Source organism: Medicago sativa, chromosome 4 (assembly GCF_051527215.1).
Source record: "Medicago sativa cultivar Bolivia chromosome 4, Bolivia_mono, whole genome shotgun sequence".
Lineage (NCBI taxonomy): Eukaryota > Viridiplantae > Streptophyta > Magnoliopsida > Fabales > Fabaceae > Medicago > Medicago sativa.
The window spans coordinates 65,777,636-65,798,228 of NC_140752.1; the positions used below are offsets into that span (position 1 = coordinate 65,777,636).

Sequence of the window (20,593 nt, forward strand, 5' to 3'; positions counted from 1 at the left end):
GGGTTGTAAGCAATACCAAAGCAAGCAATTGAATCAACTCGGACTCAAGTCCTTGAACAAATAATGAAGGGAAAAACAGTATGAGTATACATTGGCATTGCTTCTTCTAAACTCACTCTGAAGTATGTTGTTGGGTTGTAAGGTTGGCTTTCTTTTAATTTGTTTCTAGGTCATGTTAAGTAACTCTATAAAAATTGTCTTAACTGTATATTTTTAAGTCTTAACTGCATAATTTTAAAGATGCTTATTCACTTTTAAGATCATATACAATTTCAAACTACAACCGCACTTTTTTAGTTGCGTAACATCTAATTCACAACTAGCCTTAAAACTTTCAGAAGTGAAAACAGTGTTTAAAGATTCATGAGTTAATAACATACTCAAAAAACTTACCTAGTAGAAAGGGTTAAAAAAAACTAGTTAGATGAGAATGCATGCTAACCAAAATGCAATATCATTATAAGCATTTGATGGACATATACCTCACAGATAGAAAGCTCATCTATCTTCGATCTTCATCAAGAGTGGAATCTAAAAGCTTCTTATAGTAAATAACTTGATAAAACATTTCTAAATGTTTATTATAGCTTATAGTTTATTACATCAGTTTTAATAAATTCTACTATTTTGTTCAGCTTATTAAAACAAATATCTTATTAAAAAAGATACTAATTATCTTATTGTAGCAACAAATGTAGCAAAATTAAAACAATAATTAAGCAACTTATTAAAAGCTTATTATAGCTTATTTGCTTAATTCATAATTTCTCCAGTTTCAACACCAAATAAATCAAATAAGCACATCCACTAAGTCAAAAAGCACATGGTACTAGAGATGCAAAGGGGAGGATAAAAAAAAGGAACCTGAGATTTGTTCAGACGTAGAGCGACGACGACAACAAAACACGATTTCGTGGCAACGACAACGAAACACGGTTTCACGGTGACAATGAGAGAGAAGAAAGAGAAGGAACATGAGAAAGAATTTCAAAACAAAAATCAATCAGTGGGAACAAAAGAATCATGGATTGAAGTTAGTTGAAGAAGAATTTGAGTTCGGTGTTACCTTTTTGAGGAAAAGAGACAGTGAAGATGCAGAAAGAGACGGTGATGTTGTTGCTTGGTGGTGAAGTCAGAATCGGTGATTGTAGTTTGAGTTTAACGGTGGTTTCACGGAGGATTTGGGTTTCACGGTGGGATTAGGTTTCACGGTGACTGGAGTTTGAGTTTCACGGTGGTTCGATTGAGAATGGAAAGGGAAAAGGGCTTCACGGTGGGATTGGGTTCATGGTGATGGAAAGGGTTTCACGATGATGGATTTGGTTTCACGGAGGGAGCTTTGGAGCTGTACAGCTTTCGATTGAGAAGGGAGAACGGAAACGAGAAATTTTTGGTGAGAGGAACTTTGTATTTTAGTTTGGCGCTTTACATTTGGTCTTGGCACTTTGTATTTTGGCTTACTTTTAATAAATAGTTTTTAAATGGGGTCAAACAATTTAATATCATTTGAAGTTAAAAATTTCCCCCTTCTTCAAAAAAAAAAAAGTTAAAAATTTCCCTTACACCCAGCTTTTTAAGTCATATGGATAGCTTGCTCATTTAAAATCCTTGAGTTAATAAGTGTATTTTGTACTAGTGAAACTTCTATTCCCAGAAATAAAATTTTAAAACTTTGAAACAAACATAAAAATATATCTTTCCTACTATCATATTCCCAGGAATCTTCAAATATGACTTGAAACAAACGCCCCCTAACAAAAAAGAAATGTTCCATTAGGCTTAACATGAATCCATTAGACTTAACATCATATGGAGTTGTGAATTATCAAACGTATTAAGTTTGCGGGTTAAAAAGTTTTTACCCCCTGTAATATAGGTCATTTCCGGTTTTACACCCTGTAATTTTTTTTTTATTTAACCCCCTGTAAAAAAAAACTTGTTTTGATTTACCCCCCTAATAGGCTAAACAAAAACAAAAATTTCTTGAAAAATAAAATAAAATTGGTTTTTGTTTGGCCTATTAGGGGGGTAAATCAAAAAAAAAAATTACAGGGGGTGAATCAAAAAAGAAATTTTACAGGGGAGAAAACCGGAATGACCTATATTAAGGGGGGTAAAGACCTATTAACCATTAAGTTTGCATGTGTCTTAATTTCACTCTTGTTTAGAAAGACTTAACATCATTTAGAAACAAGAAATGATCTTCTTAGGCCTTAACATCCTAACAAGAACATGAATCAAATAGACTTAAGATCCTATCTGACTTGTGAAATTTCAAAAGTCTAGAGTCAATCATTCATTGAGTCTCATTTTGCATCTACATTCATTTTTTTTGGCATTATACTCAAGCTGGTTTCTAAGGTGATAGAGCAATTAAGTTGCTCACCAGTGTACCATTAGATCTATTAACATTGAGTTAAGGGTTTAGATTTGTTGATAACGAAAAGTAAGGGGCATTGGCGGAGCTAGAAATATTTTTATAAGGGAAGTTTTTTGCCCAAGCTCTCTGCCCATTGGTTTTGTTGCAGGTTCGGATTTTATATTAAATTACCACTTTTTGGATTAAATACCATTTTAGAGAGAAGAATACAAGTTTGGACCAAACTTTCAAACAAATGTAATAATTGAGGGACCATAATGTTTAATTTTAAAAAGAGGTGACTATTTTCGTGAGCGTGATAAAAAGGGGGATGAAAAATATTAAAATAAAACTCAAACACACTATTTTTAACTACTAATAATACAAATATTTGTATAGTTTATACATGCTTTAATCGTACCTTCAATCACCCATATGCTCTACTGCTTTTTAAGAAAATTTCTAAACCAATGAGCTGAAAGCTTTTGGTGTCTTTTAAGATTATCTTTGTAATCTACAAAGTTAATTCCAAAACGTCTGGTGTATCCGGCAAGCCATTCAAAATTGTCCAAAAGTGACCATGCAAAATATCCTTGTACTTTCACACCATGCCTTAACCAAAAAAGTCAGAAATAATAATATATCAGATATTAAAATAGGCAAACTAAGTAAGGTTAGAGTGTGAAAATAATGTGATTCAATATGAAATAAGTAGAGAGATGGTTCTATTTACTTGATTGCAGATGAAATATAATAAAGATGTCGATAAAAGTAATTGATTCTGTAAGTATCCATGAGTGCCTCTTCAAGTGATAGCGTTGGATCATTTAACTCGTCCATACCTAAATTTAGTTATTAAAATTTTAGTTTATTATACAATTGATTTGACTAGGAAGAAAAAGAAGAATCAAACAATGTATTGAGGGTAAAAAAGATTAGGAGTCCTATCTCTTAAAAAAAAAAAAAAGATTAGGAGTCCTCTCTCTTAAGAAAAAAGATTAGGAGTCCATCTCTTAAAAAAAAAAAAAAGATTAGGAGTCCTCTCTCTTAAGAATGAAAATTAAGTAGATTTACTAACTAACTTTAGATATTTTTTTTTTGATGAAGCTAAATAGCCCGCCCACCTAAATTGACACCGGTGAGAATCGAACCTGAGACCTCGAGGAGGAGCACACTCCCAGATCCCAAGCCAATAACTAACTTTAGATATATTGTATTGAAGTTTATGTTAAATGCATATTGTAAAAATCAAATGGACTTGATTAATGTAGTACCATTTTCTGTTATGTAAATCAAAGGATTGTTATACTTTGTCTTTGTGTACAACAGCAGTTCTTGAATCCCTCTTGGATAAACAAATAGCCAAGGTGAAGCAGCCTACATAAGTGTCGTTTCTCAGTATACGATTGTATAAATGGCAATACGCGCGCACATACACACACATTCATATCCCAGATATATAGCAGTAACTGCAATAGAGTCTTACTCACCCTTGGTCCAATTGGTATCCCGTTACGCTCAGCTGTCAAAAGTCATTGCACAAAATATTTTACATCAAATTAGGAAAGTATGTGACAAATTGATTTTTTTATCAATGGTTTAATGTTATTTCAATTCCTCATAGGAGTTGTGATCAAGGTGTTCTTACTTGTTAAATTGACATGAGTATCCTTGAAATATCCAGGTGTGCTTGTGTCATTATTTGATTGTGGTATATTGGAAGCATAATTGGAGGTGTAGTAATTTATTCCAATAAAATCAAATGAACCAATAAGCATCTTAGACTGCTCTCTGGTGAACTTTGGTAATCGATTTCCCACGAAAGACACCATGCTTGATGGATACTCTCCTGTTGTCAGTGGCTGCATAAACCTACAAAAAAGTCTTTCAAGAAGCTAGCATGAAGCATACCATAATCATGCATATAAATAGGATTTTAAATTACAGGCACAATTATGTCGTGATCCATGATTTTGCGGAACATTGTGAATAAATGCAACATTACCATCCAAACATGAAATCAAGAGCACGTTCGGCAGCTTGATGATCTAACGTGTCATTTGAGAACGGCAAAAACCAGTGACAATTTAAGGTGATGCCTATTGAACCATTTTGAGAAGCCTGATGCCATTAATTCGAGTTAGTTAAAGTTTTTCGGAAAATCATAACAAATACAAGAAAGGTTTATGGTTCTTCGGTGTTGCACCTGATGATTGGTTCTATAAAGTTTGACAGCAGCTGCATGAGCAAGGAGTTGGTTGTGTGAGGCCATGTAAGGTTCCGTACCCAAACTGTAAGAGTGTGGCTCATTGAGGGTAATCCAATGCTTCACTCTGTCTCCGAATTCCTTGAAGCATAGCTCGGCATAGTCCTGAAAATCTTTTCTGCATATGTATAGAAATTAACAAGTAAAACATCGGCAATGAAACCATATATCCTCATGTGGGGTCAATTACATTTCAATCGACGTCATAAAGTTCTATCATGGATAGCGCATATATAAATTCAACGCTATTAAATTAAAACTCAATTTATATAAGTAACCATCGATTTATTATTATTGCTTGAATGAAAAATCGCGCCATGCAACTTACATAATATTAGGGCGTAAGAAGCCGCTGTACTCGTCTTGTAGCGCTTGGGGAAGATCCCAGTGGAAAAGGGTCACAAATGGTACCAGACCTGTATCAATACCTCCATCAATTTATATTACCATGATTATGAACATCATTTAGTAAAAAAATTATTATGAATTTCATGAATATGATCAAATACTTGTGAAACATGGATTAATATGCATTACCATTATCAAGTAGCTCATTGATCAGATTGTTGTAATATTTGATTCCTTCTTGATTTATACCTGCACTTACTTTTCCTTCTGCATGTTTGTTAGAGCTGTAAATTAGTTAATGTAAATGAAAGATTCACCTATAGATAAAATGAAACTCTAGGTGAATTAAAATGGATGTGACTAAATTCAACATTTGTTATTACTTGGCAATATTCTTGGCCAAGAGATAGAGAATCTGTATGCATCTGTATTCATATACTTCATGATTGCAACATCTTCCTATTAAAATGTAAAAATGGTTACCACATATACTAGACAAAAAATTGCAAACAAAATATTAGAGCTTCATAAGGTAAAATGTATGATTGAATTCAAAGTATATATCTGACATGTTGCTTGATATATCGATAATTTGTATTATATTACAATGATGTAAAATTTACAAGATCAAGAAAATGCTTTTATATCAATCAAATTGGATATACCTTATAACGATGATACTGATCAACAGCTACATCTCCATTGCTTCTATCCAATATTTTTTCTGTATGAGATTACACCAATAAGCAATTACTACATTAAAATTAAAAACCAAAGTAAAAAGACTACTTTCAGTAACAACATGGTGTGTCACTACAGTTATCAAATTACATATATTCCTTTAACTTTTTTTGGTCCCACATATATAGTTCTTTGTTTGGGTTTCTTATAGCTTTCTCCATTTAAGATATATAATCATGTTTGAGACGTGTCGGACACTAAACGTAGATACCTCCCTCAGTTGTAATTCAAACCTTAATTAAAATGTAGGTTATGTAGCGCCTGACAGGTATTTGTCGCCTAATGTATGAAAATTTAAGGTCATTTCCCCAATTCCTATTCTTTCTCATGCGATATTTGTCTCAAATCGTGTAAACAAATTCTAAAATAGACAAGAGCTGCACTTAGGAGATGAGAAATGGATACATATAGATAAGTGTTGAATAATGTTCGTGTTACATTGAAATGTGTGCAAAATTGTTATTTTCAAAAAAAATCAGAGTTAAAATGAAACAAACTAATGAAGTCATCGGTGGACCACATATAACAATAGGGTTAAAAGTCAACATAATTGAACCAACTTGACAAACGGAGTTAAGTTATGGGACAAAATCTTAACGAAAATTAATTATGGGACTAATATAAAACGTCATAGTTAAGCGATTGGATATCTAATTGAGCCTAAAATTTATTTTTGCTTTTTCAAAAAAAAAAAAAACTTAAAGGAAGCACCCTTTTTTTTAACAAACAAAATATTATTGATCAGGAGCAACTAGCACAAGAAGTGCAAAATTACTACAAAATAGAGTACACCAGCATAAGTATTATGACTACATAAGTATTATGACTACATAAATAAGCAAAATAGAGTACATGAATACGGTTGATATCATATGCTACATAAGCTACATACTATCAACTAAGTTTGCAGAAACCTTTCCTACTAACTTCCAGAACAAGACCAATACATAAAATATCACTTATCATTTGTGACCCTTTTCCACTTATAAGCTACATACTATCAACTAAGTTTGCAACACTTTTATTTTTCATTCAAGTTATTTTATTTTTGAAGGGATTTTTCATCCAAGCTATTATTCACCAAATTGAGATAATTAAAGAAAGGAAAGTAAGAAAAAAAAGAAATATACCTGGATGTTCATGAGCATATTTATCCCAAATACTTTGTCCTCTTCCACCTTCATTTGCAGCACCTTCATACTACATTATCAACACAAAAATTATACCTTACAAATTAACCTCCAATATTTCTTAAGCTTCAATTATAGTACTCATTCCATCCCTAAATCTTTGGTCTTAAAGTATTACATTTTGTTCAAAATTTTTGATTGATTAAGCTTGTTTTTGCTATGTACAATTACAAAATTTAAAAACATACATTAGATGATTTTGGTTTTTTAATATGTGAGTCAAGTTTCATAACATACAAAATTTTACAAAACGCACCTGGTAAGAGGATGAGGCAGTACCAAAAATGAAACCATTAGGAAAACTACTACGGTTTAGAGAAGTACGGTCAACAAGTGTTGTAGGAGTAACAGCTGCTGCCATTATTGGAACAAAGGAGCTAATGATAAAATTCAAGACACCAAAGTAGAGGAAATATTGATGGCCATTGAATGCCATGCCCTTGTGAAGTTCTTATTCTGCTCAAATATAGTTACAAGTATTGTGGAAGTTAATATATATGGAACTTGATTATTTTTCAAGATAAAAGGGATATATAGAAAAATTAGGACTTGCAAATGAGAAGGACAAGACAAGACATGAGAGACAAATGAAAATTGGAGTATATGCTTGTCTTGTGCCCACTCCTTTGGAGCATGCTATGTTTTTAAAAGAGTACCAAAAAAAAAAAAATTGTTCCCAAATAAAACTTAGATGGTAACATATTATAAGAAATTTGATATTTTGGGGTGCATGTTAAAATCCGCAATTCCTTATTCCATAAGACTAACGTGTGTGAGTTTTGCCACTAGAAACTTTAGAGAAAAAAATATTCATTTTCATTCATAATGTATAATGCATAAATGAAGCAACTAATAAATATTTTTGAAGATGTATAAAAGGGATATATAGGAAATATAAGACTTGTAAATGAGAAAAGACAAGACATGATAGAGAATTTAAAATTGGAGTGTGTTGGTCTTTGTCTTGCATTGTGTCCACTCCTTTGAAGTAGGTTATGTTTTTAAAAGAGGAAATATCTATATTTTTTTGTCCCGTAACTAGCTCAAATAACAAAATGTTGTCATTTACCCATATACGCATACATAAATAATTTAGTACTATTTTTCAAGATTTTTTTTTTTGGTACAAATGGACTATTTTCAAGATAAAAGGGATACATAGGAAAAGAGAAATGATATTTGTACTAAATTATTTAACAACTTTTGGAATAATTCTATCTGATACTCGCACTATTCTCTCTCATACTAACACTATTCAACGTCTTTTTCGGACAAAAACTATTCATTGTCTGAAAAAAGACGATGAAAAAAGAAGGTTTTTGCAAAAATTGTCACAAAATGTTGCACAAATATCATTAATCATAGGAAAACTAGGTATTGTACAAAGAGAAGAGACAAAACATGAGAGAAGTGAAGAATGGAGTATGCGTCTCCACTCCTTTTGGAGCATGTTATGTTTTCAAAAGAGTAAATATCCAATTTTGCACATACAGAATGTAAGATGCATAAATTATATTAACAATATTTAAAAAGATTTATAAATTTGAAAAGATGCTAATAAGATGTATATCTCTGCTAGCAAAAAGAAAATCCAAAAATAAGATTCACCTTTTCTAAATTTCATTAGGGGGCCCCTTTACGAAACACGTCAACACTCTAATTATCGTAAAATTATGCACCTATTGCATAATTAGGACGGATTCCCTTGTTCGACAAAAGATCCTTTTATATACAATAATGGTATTGTAGCGGGTATAGTTTAGTGGTAAAAGTGCGATTCGTTCTATGGATCCCTTAATAGTTAAGGGGTCCCTTGCGTGATTCATATCACGATCAAAAACTAGTATATGCATAAATTATAATAATCTTTAAAAATATTTATAAAATTGAAAAGATGTTAATAAGATGTATATCTCTGCTACTAGTATATGCATAAATTATAATAATCATAACATTAAGATATTAATGTGAGAAATACATTTGAAACTAAATGAATATTATAAGAAGTGTAATTGATAACAAAATCTAGACATGTAGACAAACCTGATTAACATTTTGTAATTCCATAGATATTTTAAAATACATATAATGTAGAGGATCAGATTGATAATGAGGATTTGTTTGATAATGAAAATATTTCAGAGAGCAAATTGTAATCAATACTATAGTTCCCTCTCTATTCTCTGCTAGTGTCCACATTAGTTCCACACGAAAATGAGGATATATTTGCAGAATGACATTGACTGTCATTTACCGTTTAAATTTGGAATTAAATAATTAAATAATTTATAAAGAAACGGATCCAAATAAAGCATTTTTTTTTAGAAAATGGATAATGTGTGTTGGTACGTTAGTGCTATATATTAATATTAATAAAGGAGAGCTACAGTTTTGTTAGAAATATATATTAATAATTTTAATATTAATAAAGCATTTTTTTTTTGAAAGGGAGTTTTTAATAGATTTTTTTGGAATTAAATAATTAAATAATTTATAAAGAAACGGATCCAAATAAAGCATTTTTTTTTAGAAAATGGATAATGTGTGTTGGTACGTTAGTGCTATATATTAATATTAATAAAGGAGAGCTACAGTTTTGTTAGAAATATATATTAATAATTTTAATATTAATAAAGCATTTTTTTTTTGAAAGGGAGTTTTTAATAGATTTTTTTTTGTAAAAAAAAAAATTTATTAAAAACTAGTGGCTCAAAATATATAACTTAACAAGTTGATGTTAAAAATGTTCATAAAAAGTAGATATGCATTATGCAGTTATAGCTTTTTTGGTAACATTATGCAGTTATAGCTTGAAATAATGTGTTGGATATTCTATAATATTTCAAAAGTATTTTAACTATACTTAAAAAAAAAGTATTTTAACTGATTAATTAAAATTATTATGTAAGGGTCGGTATTCTAACCCCATATTCTCCACTTATTCATTATTAAGGGTGAATTTCTAACCATTTCATTTTAATTGCAAATCATTTAAAAAAAACTCGGTATCCAGCCAAGAACCGACTAATTCGAGGGGTCCAATCGCAACATCCACCTACAATTACAAATCATTTTAATTGGTTTTAAATGTGTAGAGTCAACTTTATTTTTTATTTTTTTGACAAATAAAGAAATTTTTTTGTTTTGCTCAAGCCTATCCTTGAGCTAATAAATCTTTGAGGACAATGTGTCTTCACACCCTTCAAGCCTATCCCTGTTCGTGATTGATCATGATAGTTTGTGATATGTAGAGATGGTGTACAACATTAATAGCAATATGTGCTTAAGAGTCAACTTAATTCAGTGCACACAATGCTATGCCTTTTATAGCTTACATACAATCCCATGCATGTTAAACAGTGGAACATCTAGAATTTAATTGGTGTAAAAGAGGGTGAATAAGAAGTGCTTTACTAAACCTGAATTCTTTTATTCAAAATTCTTTTTATTTACAAGAGATCTACATATGAGTGAATTTCATATCACTTTTTTCTAATCCAAAGTTTGTCAAAACAAAACACTTCTTCATTGAACCGTGCCGAAGATATACGTCTAAGACTTTTTGAGGAAATTCTTGAACCATTGCGCCGAGAGTTTTGGGTGTCTTTTCACGCCGTTTTTAAAATCCACAAAGACGAGTCCGAATCGCACGGTGTAGCCAGAGTCCCATTCCATGTTATCCAACAATGACCATGCAAAATATCCCTTTACATTCACACCATCCCTGCTATGCATAAAGGTCAATAAAAAGCAAAAGAATTAAACACAAAAAAACTAGTTACAACTATAGCAGTTTTCTACACATTCATTTATACACATAATATGAGAAAGATCACCTTCCATTTTTCTTGTTCAAGGTAAATGTAAAAAGGAAAGGGTAGAAAACATGCATATGAAGCATTCGATGAAGCATTACTTACTTGATTGCAGTTTGAAGATAATAAAGATGACGATAAAAGTAATCAATTCTGAGAGTATCTATAAGGGATTCTTCAAGTGATAGTGTAGGATCGTTGAACTCATCATAACCTATCAGTTGATTTTGTCAGATTTATCAAATTGCAGCATGCTTTATCAAATATAAACATTATTTAAGTACACATATAATCTATCAACATTTCGGCAAGTGCAATAGATGTATTACCATTTTCAGTAATGTAAATTACAGGGTTGTTGTACTGCTTCTTGATGTAAAGCAATAATTGCCGAAATCCTCGTGGATAAATGCACAACCAGCTGGAAGCAGCCTGCATATAATTATAAATAAAGTTATCTTTATACTAACACATAATCTTTTTGAGCACAAAACCTACAAATGAAAAGCATTTATATGTAGGTTAACTGCCAACGAAATCATGAATTACATACCATTGGACCAAGAGCCTTGCCATTATATTGATCTGTCATTGAAAAATAATAAACCATGCTTACACATAAAGTTCAGAATATAACTGAATTAACTAGTGAAAGTGTATAATTAACTTGATAATTACTTGTAACATTAACAAGATTATCAGTTTGTTGGGCTGGTTTGGCACCGCGTAACTGAGGTGCATTAGCAGCATAAAAGGATGAGTAATAGTTTAGGCCGAGAAAATCAAAGGACCCTCTAAGTTGCGCTGATTCTTCTTTGGAGAACTTTGGTAGCCGGTTTCCCACCATAGATCGCATGCTTTTTGGATACTCACCTTTTGTAAGTGGATCCATATACCTAACGCAAAATGCAGATGTAATCAAAGTAATGAAATACTCTTCTCTGATTTTGTAATATACTTTGCAGTTTGCACAAATGGAAGATAGCTGCATTTCAATTTAGCTGGTCATAAATAACTGTTTCTTTTAATTTCTAAATCAGATGAACTGAAATCATATGAAGTTTAGCTTCAACTTTCAACAGGTTCCAGAGAAGACATATAGTTTATGTAAACAATGCAAATCACTCCACATAAAAACGAGTACCAGCACATCAATTTTAGAGGTATATCTGTTTATAGTGGTAATATTGGGCAACACTTTACAGTCATTATTATATCACATAAATGCACATGTATATGAGGTAGTTTTATTTTTTGGTAGAATGTATATGATGTAGTTGGTCCACAGTTTTCTTAGCAAGTGGAATGATACACCATTAATCATATCATGATCATATTTTCAAAAATTAATATAATCTCTCTGTTAGTGTTGAGCTACGAATAGTTAAGTTTAATTTTTACCATCCAAACATGAAATCGAGGGCTCGTTGTGCAGCATCACGATCTGATTTGTCGTTAGAGACCGGCACAAACCAATCAGAGTTTATAGTAATCCCTATTAAACCCTTTTGAGATGCCTGCATATTTTTTAGAAAATTGGCTATTAGTTTGTTATAGCTCCAATAAGTTCACACTATAAAAAGATGCATGATCACCACAGAAAGCAATTGTGCATGGTTTTGTACTACTTGACCCTTCTATTTGAGATGTTCAAGTCTCGCGTTCTTTGAATTTAAAAAAATAAAGATTCACTGCCGAATTCAAAACAAGTACGTTGCATTTTTAAACAATTCAATATACAGAGGACTGAGGACCTGACCTGATACTTGGTCTTGTACAGTTTTACAGCTGCAGCATGAGCAAGAAGTTGGTAGTGCGAAGTCAAATATGGCTCTGTCGCAGAATCTCCTCCTGTGCAATTCAGTTTTAACCAATCTGAACATCGACCTGGTGCAAACCTTCCGACTGCATAGCCATTCTTACTCACACTCCTTGGTTCATTCAAAGTAGTCCAACGTTTCACCCTATCACCAAATTCCTTGAAGCAAAGTTCAGCATAGTTCCTAAAATCATCTCTGCAAGCTCGTGAATTACAAATGTTAATCAACAAATTATATTTACTGCAAACTTTCCCCTAAATAGTCGTAATGAAACAGTTCTAGATGGAAAATTGGTGTCACTCACACAATACGAGGACTCAAGAAACCGCCATACTCATCCTCCAAGGCTTGGGGAACGTCCCAATGGAAAAGTGTCACATACGGTTGCACACCTGCATTATTCTCAATGATTACTTATGATTAACAACCACATGGATACGATTCTAATACAATTTGAGAACTTAATTTAAAAAATTAAGGAATCTTGACCATTAGCCAATAGTTCATCGATGAGGTTGTTATAGTAGTTTATTCCTCCAGGGTTTACACCTCCACTAAGTTTTCCTTCTGCAAATAGTTCATGAGAAATTTATAATGGTTACTACAAATCAGCAATATCCAAGGAAGAATATTAACAAAATATGACTTACTTGGTAACACTCTAGACCAAGAAATGGAGAATCTATAAGCATCCATATTCATATACTTCATGATTCCAACATCTTCCTAAAATGAGTAAACCAGTCTATCATGACTCTCAATATACATCATGTTTCTCTTTATACATTTGCAAAACTATGATTTGGACCATACCTTGTACCGATTATATGAGTCGTCAGCTACATCTCCAGTACTTCTATCTTTTATTTTTTCTGCATGCCATTTCATTAATAAATATGAGGAATCTGTACATATAATATAACTAAGCAATTCAATTTAAAGTTAAAGCAAGCAATAACTGAAACATTAAAGTTATTGCTTCCAAGTTACACCAAAGTTGGATCTACTAGACATTCAGAAACTACTTATGCTAAAAGTGACCCTTGAACACAATTCAGGCACTAAATACATCATAAAGGAAAAGCTTGCAAGCTGCAATAAATTGAAAGGAACTTGCAGGATCTCACATTGATAAAGACATAGAGGACTTCTAGATATCTAGGTCAAAGGGCACTTCTAACACGGATCTTTTAAAAAATGGTTCAAAAGTTTACACTTAAAGTTAACTTAGTGCATATTTGTCTGAGTTTGTCATCCGATTCACCGCGCATCCAAGTCGAAGTAACCTATTGTAGCTTCATATTCACCGCGCATCTTTAAGCTTTCCAACGTGAAAACAAACATATGCTAAATATTGGTTTGTTTTCAGTGAGGCAGGGGCAAATGTACAGTTGACCCAACACTACAATATATAATAGATTCACGGGAAATCCGCGACTATTTATAAACAAACGTGAAAAGAAAAAAAAAAAAGGTTATTAGTATACTCCATTTGAAACAAATTATAAGGAAAAACAAGTCAAAGCAAAATAATGTATTTGGTCCAAATTTGGATCAAGTATATCAACTTTCTTTGACTCGTTTTTGCTTATATTTTGTTACAGATTGAACAACATTTTAATGCAACTTCTCATTTACAAGATTCTATGCACTCATTGGCTGCATGCAGTCAATGATTGTCTGACTGTCCGATCAAGATTGAACAGCTAGGATCTCAAGTTCAGTAACCTTTATTTTAAAGAAAATCAAACTTTGTTTGAGATCTAAACCGTCTAATCAAGATTGGACAATCACTCAAACACTGACCCTAATTACATGCTGGGTATTTTTGCCCCTAATTAATATAAAATAACAAATGATCCAAATATCCCAAATACAGAAGCATGGAATTAGGGGCAAAAATACCCAGAAAGGTAAAAAAAAAAAAAAAAAAAAAAAAAAAAAAAAAAAGTAAAATTTATGTCTCCTTAAATTGGGTAGAATGCTATAACCTAAGTAAATAGATTTAGTCACACTCTAAAGGGAAAATTCCACATAAATAAATAAATAAATCCAAATGTGTGTTTGTATTCGAAGAGTACTAGCAACACACCCTTTAACACACACATTTGTACACGTAACTACCCTTTCCCATGTGCATGCTTATAATAAAGATTTTTACCCTATCAAGTTTTGTGAGTATATTTGTTTGATTGACAGGTCCTACTTCCCCAAATGCTCTGCACCAATTGATAAACATTGTCCACCACTTATTCAAATTGTTTTTATGTATAGAATACAACAGAAAAATCATATGGTCCAAGAGATTGCCAAACTCCCATTCTAAAGACTGCATTCTTAACTTCCTCCTTTATCTACAATAGTTGTTAGAACATTCATAATTTCAGGACTCACAACAGAAAATGGTCAACAAGCTCTTAACCTTAAGTGCGGAGTTTAAATCCATTCAAGTAATGATCGTAAAATGACCATTAGTGTCACTTTTTATTCCAAAAAGAAAAAAAAGTAAATGTTTTCAAAATTGTTAACCATGTTTTTGAGCTCCATTTTATTATCATCTATCTTAGTTATGAGCCATTGTATATACCTTCATTCTGTAGTTCTAAATCTAATTCAGGGTAATCTTGAAAAATAACAGAACACAAATATCCATAGAATCACACTGAAACAATAATAATTAAAGAAAAGAAAAAGGGCGATTGGATTGATGCAAAAAATGTAACAGGGAAGAAAGTTGCATTGCATTATTCTATTTTTAACAAATACAACACTTTCAATCATCCAAAGTGTTGCATATTATTATTACACTATTGTTTATCTCTATTACACTTTCATGATTCAGAAAGAAAGAAAAAACTGAAACTCTACAACACAACTAATACATGGAATTGAAATCCATGAAGAATGAAAGAAACCAAATTTACAATTCCTAGAAGAAAAAACTATGAGACTCAAGATTCAAGAAAAAGAGGCAGAGCAAAAGAAATGCTCAACAATAAGAGGAACAACCACAGCAATTACAAGAAGAAAGATCAGCATTCCAAACAACGCAATCCTAACCGTAGTCACCAAATCACTATAAACATCGCACGATGCAAGAAGCGGGTTAACAACGACACTTGAACCTGAATCACACATTTCAACTTTCATTTCTCCACAATGACCTTCAAGCTTGTCTTTCATAACCGGCCACAGTGGTTGAATGTATCTCGCATTAGCACTAAATCGTAAATCCAAAAACACCAACCCGCATGCTTCTCCAATACCATGAACTTTCCATCCATCAATCATCATAGACACGTTACGAAACTTTGCTTCTTGAGTTGAAGCATCCACAGGTTCGTTGTAAAAAGGCTTCGAAATAGAGAAAGTTGAGAGGTTTTCTTGACGGTGGAAGAGTGAGAAATGAAGAGAGTCATAGTGAATTGTGCTTCCAATAGTGTTGGAGTGTTCCGCAAGAAACTCGATACCTAAGTTGGCTGTGAAGGTTTTTCCATTGGTGACATTAAGAACAGTTGAAGTTGTTGAATGGAGTGTGAAAGAAGGAGTTAGAGGAACGAAGAACAAGGCGATCGAACATGCGAGAATCAAGATCATCCATTCACCAAGAATTGCAAAGAGTGCAGTTGTTGTTGCATAAGCTTGATTCAAAGATGAATCATCAAGATCACTGGTGTAAAGAGATGCTTCTTTGTTGTTTTTCATGGTTGAAAGATTTTTGGTGAGAATGTGAGAAAGAGAAGATATAACAGAATTGAAACAAGTTGTTTCAAGATTAAACAACTCAGTATGAATATAATGTGAAGTGAATAATGCCTTTTATAAGCATTAGGTTCCAAATACTAACACATTCTATTAGTTTTAAATGCAGATACCTTTAAGAAGTGTGTATTAACCAATATTTAAAATGTCAAAGAAATACAAGTTGAAATTATAGTTTCCTCAAATCTATAAAACCATGTATATATGCATATGTAGGGCTGAGCAAGGACGAGTTTGGTTGAATGTAATCACATTTATCAGTATCATCGTATCTGTATTGGTGCATTAGGTTATCATTATTTTGTCTCTATGAATTTCTATCACAATATCTCGCCACTTCCAACGATATGCATTACTAACTTTCATGAAATTCATCATGGCTACATCCCAAGTTTCATGAAATTCATTTTTTTTATATACATTAAATCGTCAACAAAAATAGCACAACCTACACTTCAGAGCCTGCAAATTCAGAACGCTTAACCTTCAATTGAACAAACACATGTGCTATGAAGTCAAGGATTTGATACAAAAGTTTACCGCTCTGTAATGAACTGAGTTTCATTTCTAACATGCAGCTCATTGATTGGTAGACTTAAGGGCAAATTTCTGTTACTGTATAAGAAATTTTTGCAACAAGGAATTCCTTTTGTGTATGCCTATAGCATTTGGTTTCAAGCACGCACACAGACACGGACACCGGACACGACACGGACACCGACACGTCGATACGGATATAGGTGTAAACATAGGTGTCAGTGTCGGACACCGACGCGTGTCCGACACGGGATGGGTGTCCATGCTTCATCTACATACTTGCCATTAAAATAACAAACCCAGATGAGCTACATGGGTTATAGCATTCTACCTAATTTAAGGAGACATAAATTTTACCTTTTTTTTTACCTTTCTGGGTATTTTTGCCCCTAATTAAAAAAAAAAAAATACAGAAGTAATTAATAACAAACAACCTGGGTATTTATGAGCGAAAGTATCCCAAATACTTGGTCCTTTTCCATCTTTTTTTGCTGCACCTTCATACTACAAAAAAAATCCAAATATCTTATAACTATGCTTCTACATTGCACATAATCATATGTAATTATCATATGTATAATAATATAATAACGCTAATTGAAATCAATAGTTTATACCTGAAATGCAGAGGAAGCAGTTCCAAAAATAAAATCTGGCGGGAAACTACTCCGATTGAGAAAAGGAACATCGTGAATAGAAATAGGTTTAACAGCGGCATTGATACGAGTAATGGATAAAATGAAGAGTAACAGAAGCACGTTGAAATCAAAAGCTGTCATTGTGAATTGAGAATTCTGATTATTCAGAAAAGTGATTATGAGTGTAAAGTGATTATGGTTATTATCATTTCGATTTATAGGAGGAGATTTTCTTGGCTAAAATTAAAGAATGTGTGAGTTTGTTTATTTTGGGAAATTATTATGATGAAAGCTATTTATTGCTAAATTTCTTCATTACCGTTTGTTTAGTTGAGTGTTAACCGTACGGTTTCCCACTTCTAAGTAGTGATTGAAAAGTATCCTTATCCTTTTTTCTTTTTTTTCTTTTTTTTAAAAAAAACTTATCCTAATTAGTACAAGTAAATAGTCAAAAATCCCTCCAAAATTGTAAATTCTTGTAAATATCTCCCTCAAAATCAAGGAAAGGTAAACTCACTAAAACAGTTAAACGTCTTTCAGTTTGCTTCCTCTATTATTCAATATGTTGTGGTCGTTGACTGTTTGCATGACAATGTCACGTTATCTGGAATGGTATGCCACATCATAAGGGTAAATGGTTGTACTTGCAAAAGTACAATAATCGTAATTAGGGTTTGTGTTGTATTTGCCATGTCTTGAGAAGACTCTCAGGGGTTGTATTTATAGCCCTCTATGGGCCTGATTTATGTTTACTTAAGTGGTAAGTAATAGGGACATTTAAGTATTTAGGCAGCTTTCTAGAGCTTTCTAGAAGCAGATTAAGGCGGCGCCCTGGGGAGGGCGTGCCTTTGGTCCTAGAGGCCTTCTAGAGGGTGCTAGGTCCTTTAGGAGGGTCTAAAAGCCCTTCTGGAAGTCCTATAGGTTTTTAGGAATATATTGACGGTCCAGTGGTTATTTACTCTTAGCACTTATTTGAGGATAAATCTATTGAATAATAGTTTTATTTTTTAAATTGGCAAATGCTAGTTTGTTAATAGTCAATATATTGTTAGAACGGAGGGTATTAAATCTTCTTCATCTTAAACTCTTTTAATATCTCAATTTTCTAACCAATGAGCTATTCCTTTAAGGCACACAATAGTTTAACAGGGTTACAGGTGAAAACAAATATTTCTTGAATTATTTATATCTAGTGATAAAAAAAATAAAAATAAAAGGCTTCGAAAGAGTATCAAAGACAGAGCATGTAGGTTCATCAAACACTAACCGAAACATTTATAGATCATGAAACAAAGATGTTCTCTTGATGGCAACGGAAATTGGATCCACTTTCTTGACACAATCTGATATATGAATATTATGTTTATATTATATAATGTTGGTTAACAAAAAAAATCCAATCATTATTTAGATTATGATACATAGATATTGATCGAACTCTTTCAAAAAAAAAAAATTTGATTGACAAAAATGCATTCATTTTATGATAAATTTGTTGAACAGTCTTCTCGTATCTTGTCAAAGATATTCTTCTTCTTCTTGTCCTCATTCTTATAAATTTCCAAATCATTAGAAAGAAATTCTCATCTAGCTTTAAGTGTGTAAAATGTTAGTTGAGTGAAAGAAAAGTATAAAGTCATGTGTAAGCCTGCAGAGACTAGATAATATAGTTTGTAAGCCTATTGAAGCTAAGATAATACAGGAGGAAAAGTCTCTAGTGGCAGAAGTGTAAGGTGTTGTATAATAATAACATAGAATCATCTCAAGTAATAATAACAAACAATTACAACTAAAATTAAATTAGAGAACAAGAGAAACTTATCGAATTTAGTTGTAGACACAGCTCCATCAAAATCTTCACAAATCAACTTAGAAGAAACCTGCAAAACAACACACTGTTAAGTAACCTGAGGCGTGACATAGTCACTGTCCTTGAGGATTTTATCCGCCTCATAAGCGCATATCCTCCCAGGATACAACAGTTCTTCCCCGTTATGAATCATAGCCGGAGGTGACAGAACAACTCGAATGTATCTCAATGATAACTGGAGATGTGACCCAGAAACTCAGAATTTTTTATGAGAGAAAATAATGGTGTGTACATAGAAACATATGAAAAATAAAATAAAATAATGGAGTATGTATGTGTGGTGTGTGCGTTTATATGTACTGCAATCTATCTGTTCTGTAAGTGTGTCAACAGAATTTATATCCAAAAAATGTTTATTGAATAAGCAATCAAAAGCCTTAAAAATAGCTAACAAAAATAAGTAAAGGAAGCACGTTATAGTGATGCCAAGACCAAGTAAAACAAGGCAAAGTAATTTGAAAAGTAAGTTCCACAAATCATGGCAACGTGATATTCTGCCAAATGAGCTTCTTATGAATAAGTCAACAAAGCTAATTTTCTCAATAAAATTAATTAAACCATTTTTATAATAAATAAAAAATAAATAACTTTTGAAATATCTCAAATATACAACATCATAGTGGCAGAAGTGTAAGGTGTAGACGTTGAGAAGGTTCTCTCAAGCATCATAGTGAAAATCTCACAGTTGTGGGGACTAGATTAACCACATTGGATGAACAAGTATAATTCTTGCGTGTTAAGTTCTCTACCCTTACTCTTTATCTGCAACATTAATATTTAATTTCACTTTACACACCATTACCACTTTGTTTATTATTTATTACGCTAACACTTTTGAACGTACTTCATAACGTTATGAACATAAGAAAGTTTTTATTTCTTCCAAGTATCAACTTGAGAATCATTTACCACAAGTGGAGGTTAAATTTAAAAATGGTCACAATTTAAGTCCCCCTTTCTTGCGACTATTATTTCCACTTCATCAGCTTGCTGTTAAAACCCATCTAAACCATGACATCTCGCATATAATCCCAATCCATACGATCACATGCCTTTCTAGTAACAAGTTTGAGAGCCACACAACCTTCATTACCCCTAGTTTTGGTTTTCATGTAGTGGATGACTTCAATTGCGACCATGGCATTATCAAGAATGAAACGACTCGAAGCAAAATTTGCTTGATTATCAGAAATACACTTTGGAGATTTTGTTACCATGATCATCTTCAAGAGAAGTAACTTTACTCA

At 32.3% G+C, this 20,593-nt stretch overlaps 2 protein-coding genes across 4 annotated transcripts; both read right to left on the reverse strand.

The window, feature by feature from the left end:
* Positions 1–2,700: 2,700 nt before the first annotated feature.
* Positions 2,701–7,372, reverse strand: LOC146930839 (beta-glucosidase 12-like). 3 transcript variants are annotated; one of them, XM_085702281.1, is made up of 13 exons: positions 7,161–7,372; positions 6,845–6,914; positions 5,639–5,697; positions 5,357–5,432; positions 5,163–5,240; positions 4,954–5,041; positions 4,566–4,743; positions 4,365–4,480; positions 4,008–4,231; positions 3,850–3,881; positions 3,634–3,736; positions 3,093–3,201; positions 2,701–2,971 (listed from the first exon to the last, which is right to left on the reverse strand). In XM_085702281.1, the coding sequence occupies exons 1-13, from the start codon at positions 7,338–7,340 to the stop codon at positions 2,800–2,802; spliced, it is 1,485 nt and encodes a 494-aa protein (XP_085558407.1). In that variant the 5' UTR covers positions 7,341–7,372; the 3' UTR covers positions 2,701–2,799. The 3 variants fall into 3 exon arrangements, with proteins under 3 accessions (XP_085558407.1, XP_085558409.1, XP_085558408.1); XM_085702283.1 differs by lacking the exon at positions 3,093–3,201; XM_085702282.1 differs by lacking the exon at positions 3,093–3,201 and having other exon boundaries at positions 2,855–2,971; positions 3,634–3,881.
* A 2,941-nt stretch (positions 7,373–10,313) lies between these two features.
* LOC146930840 (cyanogenic beta-glucosidase-like) lies at positions 10,314–19,829 on the reverse strand. Its single transcript, XM_085702280.1, has 13 exons — positions 17,456–19,829; positions 17,273–17,342; positions 13,353–13,411; positions 13,190–13,265; positions 13,029–13,106; positions 12,844–12,931; positions 12,479–12,734; positions 12,121–12,236; positions 11,398–11,615; positions 11,273–11,304; positions 11,049–11,151; positions 10,825–10,933; positions 10,314–10,628 (listed from the first exon to the last, which is right to left on the reverse strand). The coding sequence occupies exons 1-13, from the start codon at positions 17,615–17,617 to the stop codon at positions 10,457–10,459; spliced, it is 1,539 nt and encodes a 512-aa protein (XP_085558406.1). The 5' UTR covers positions 17,618–19,829; the 3' UTR covers positions 10,314–10,456.
* Between the last annotated feature and the right edge of the window lie 764 nt (positions 19,830–20,593).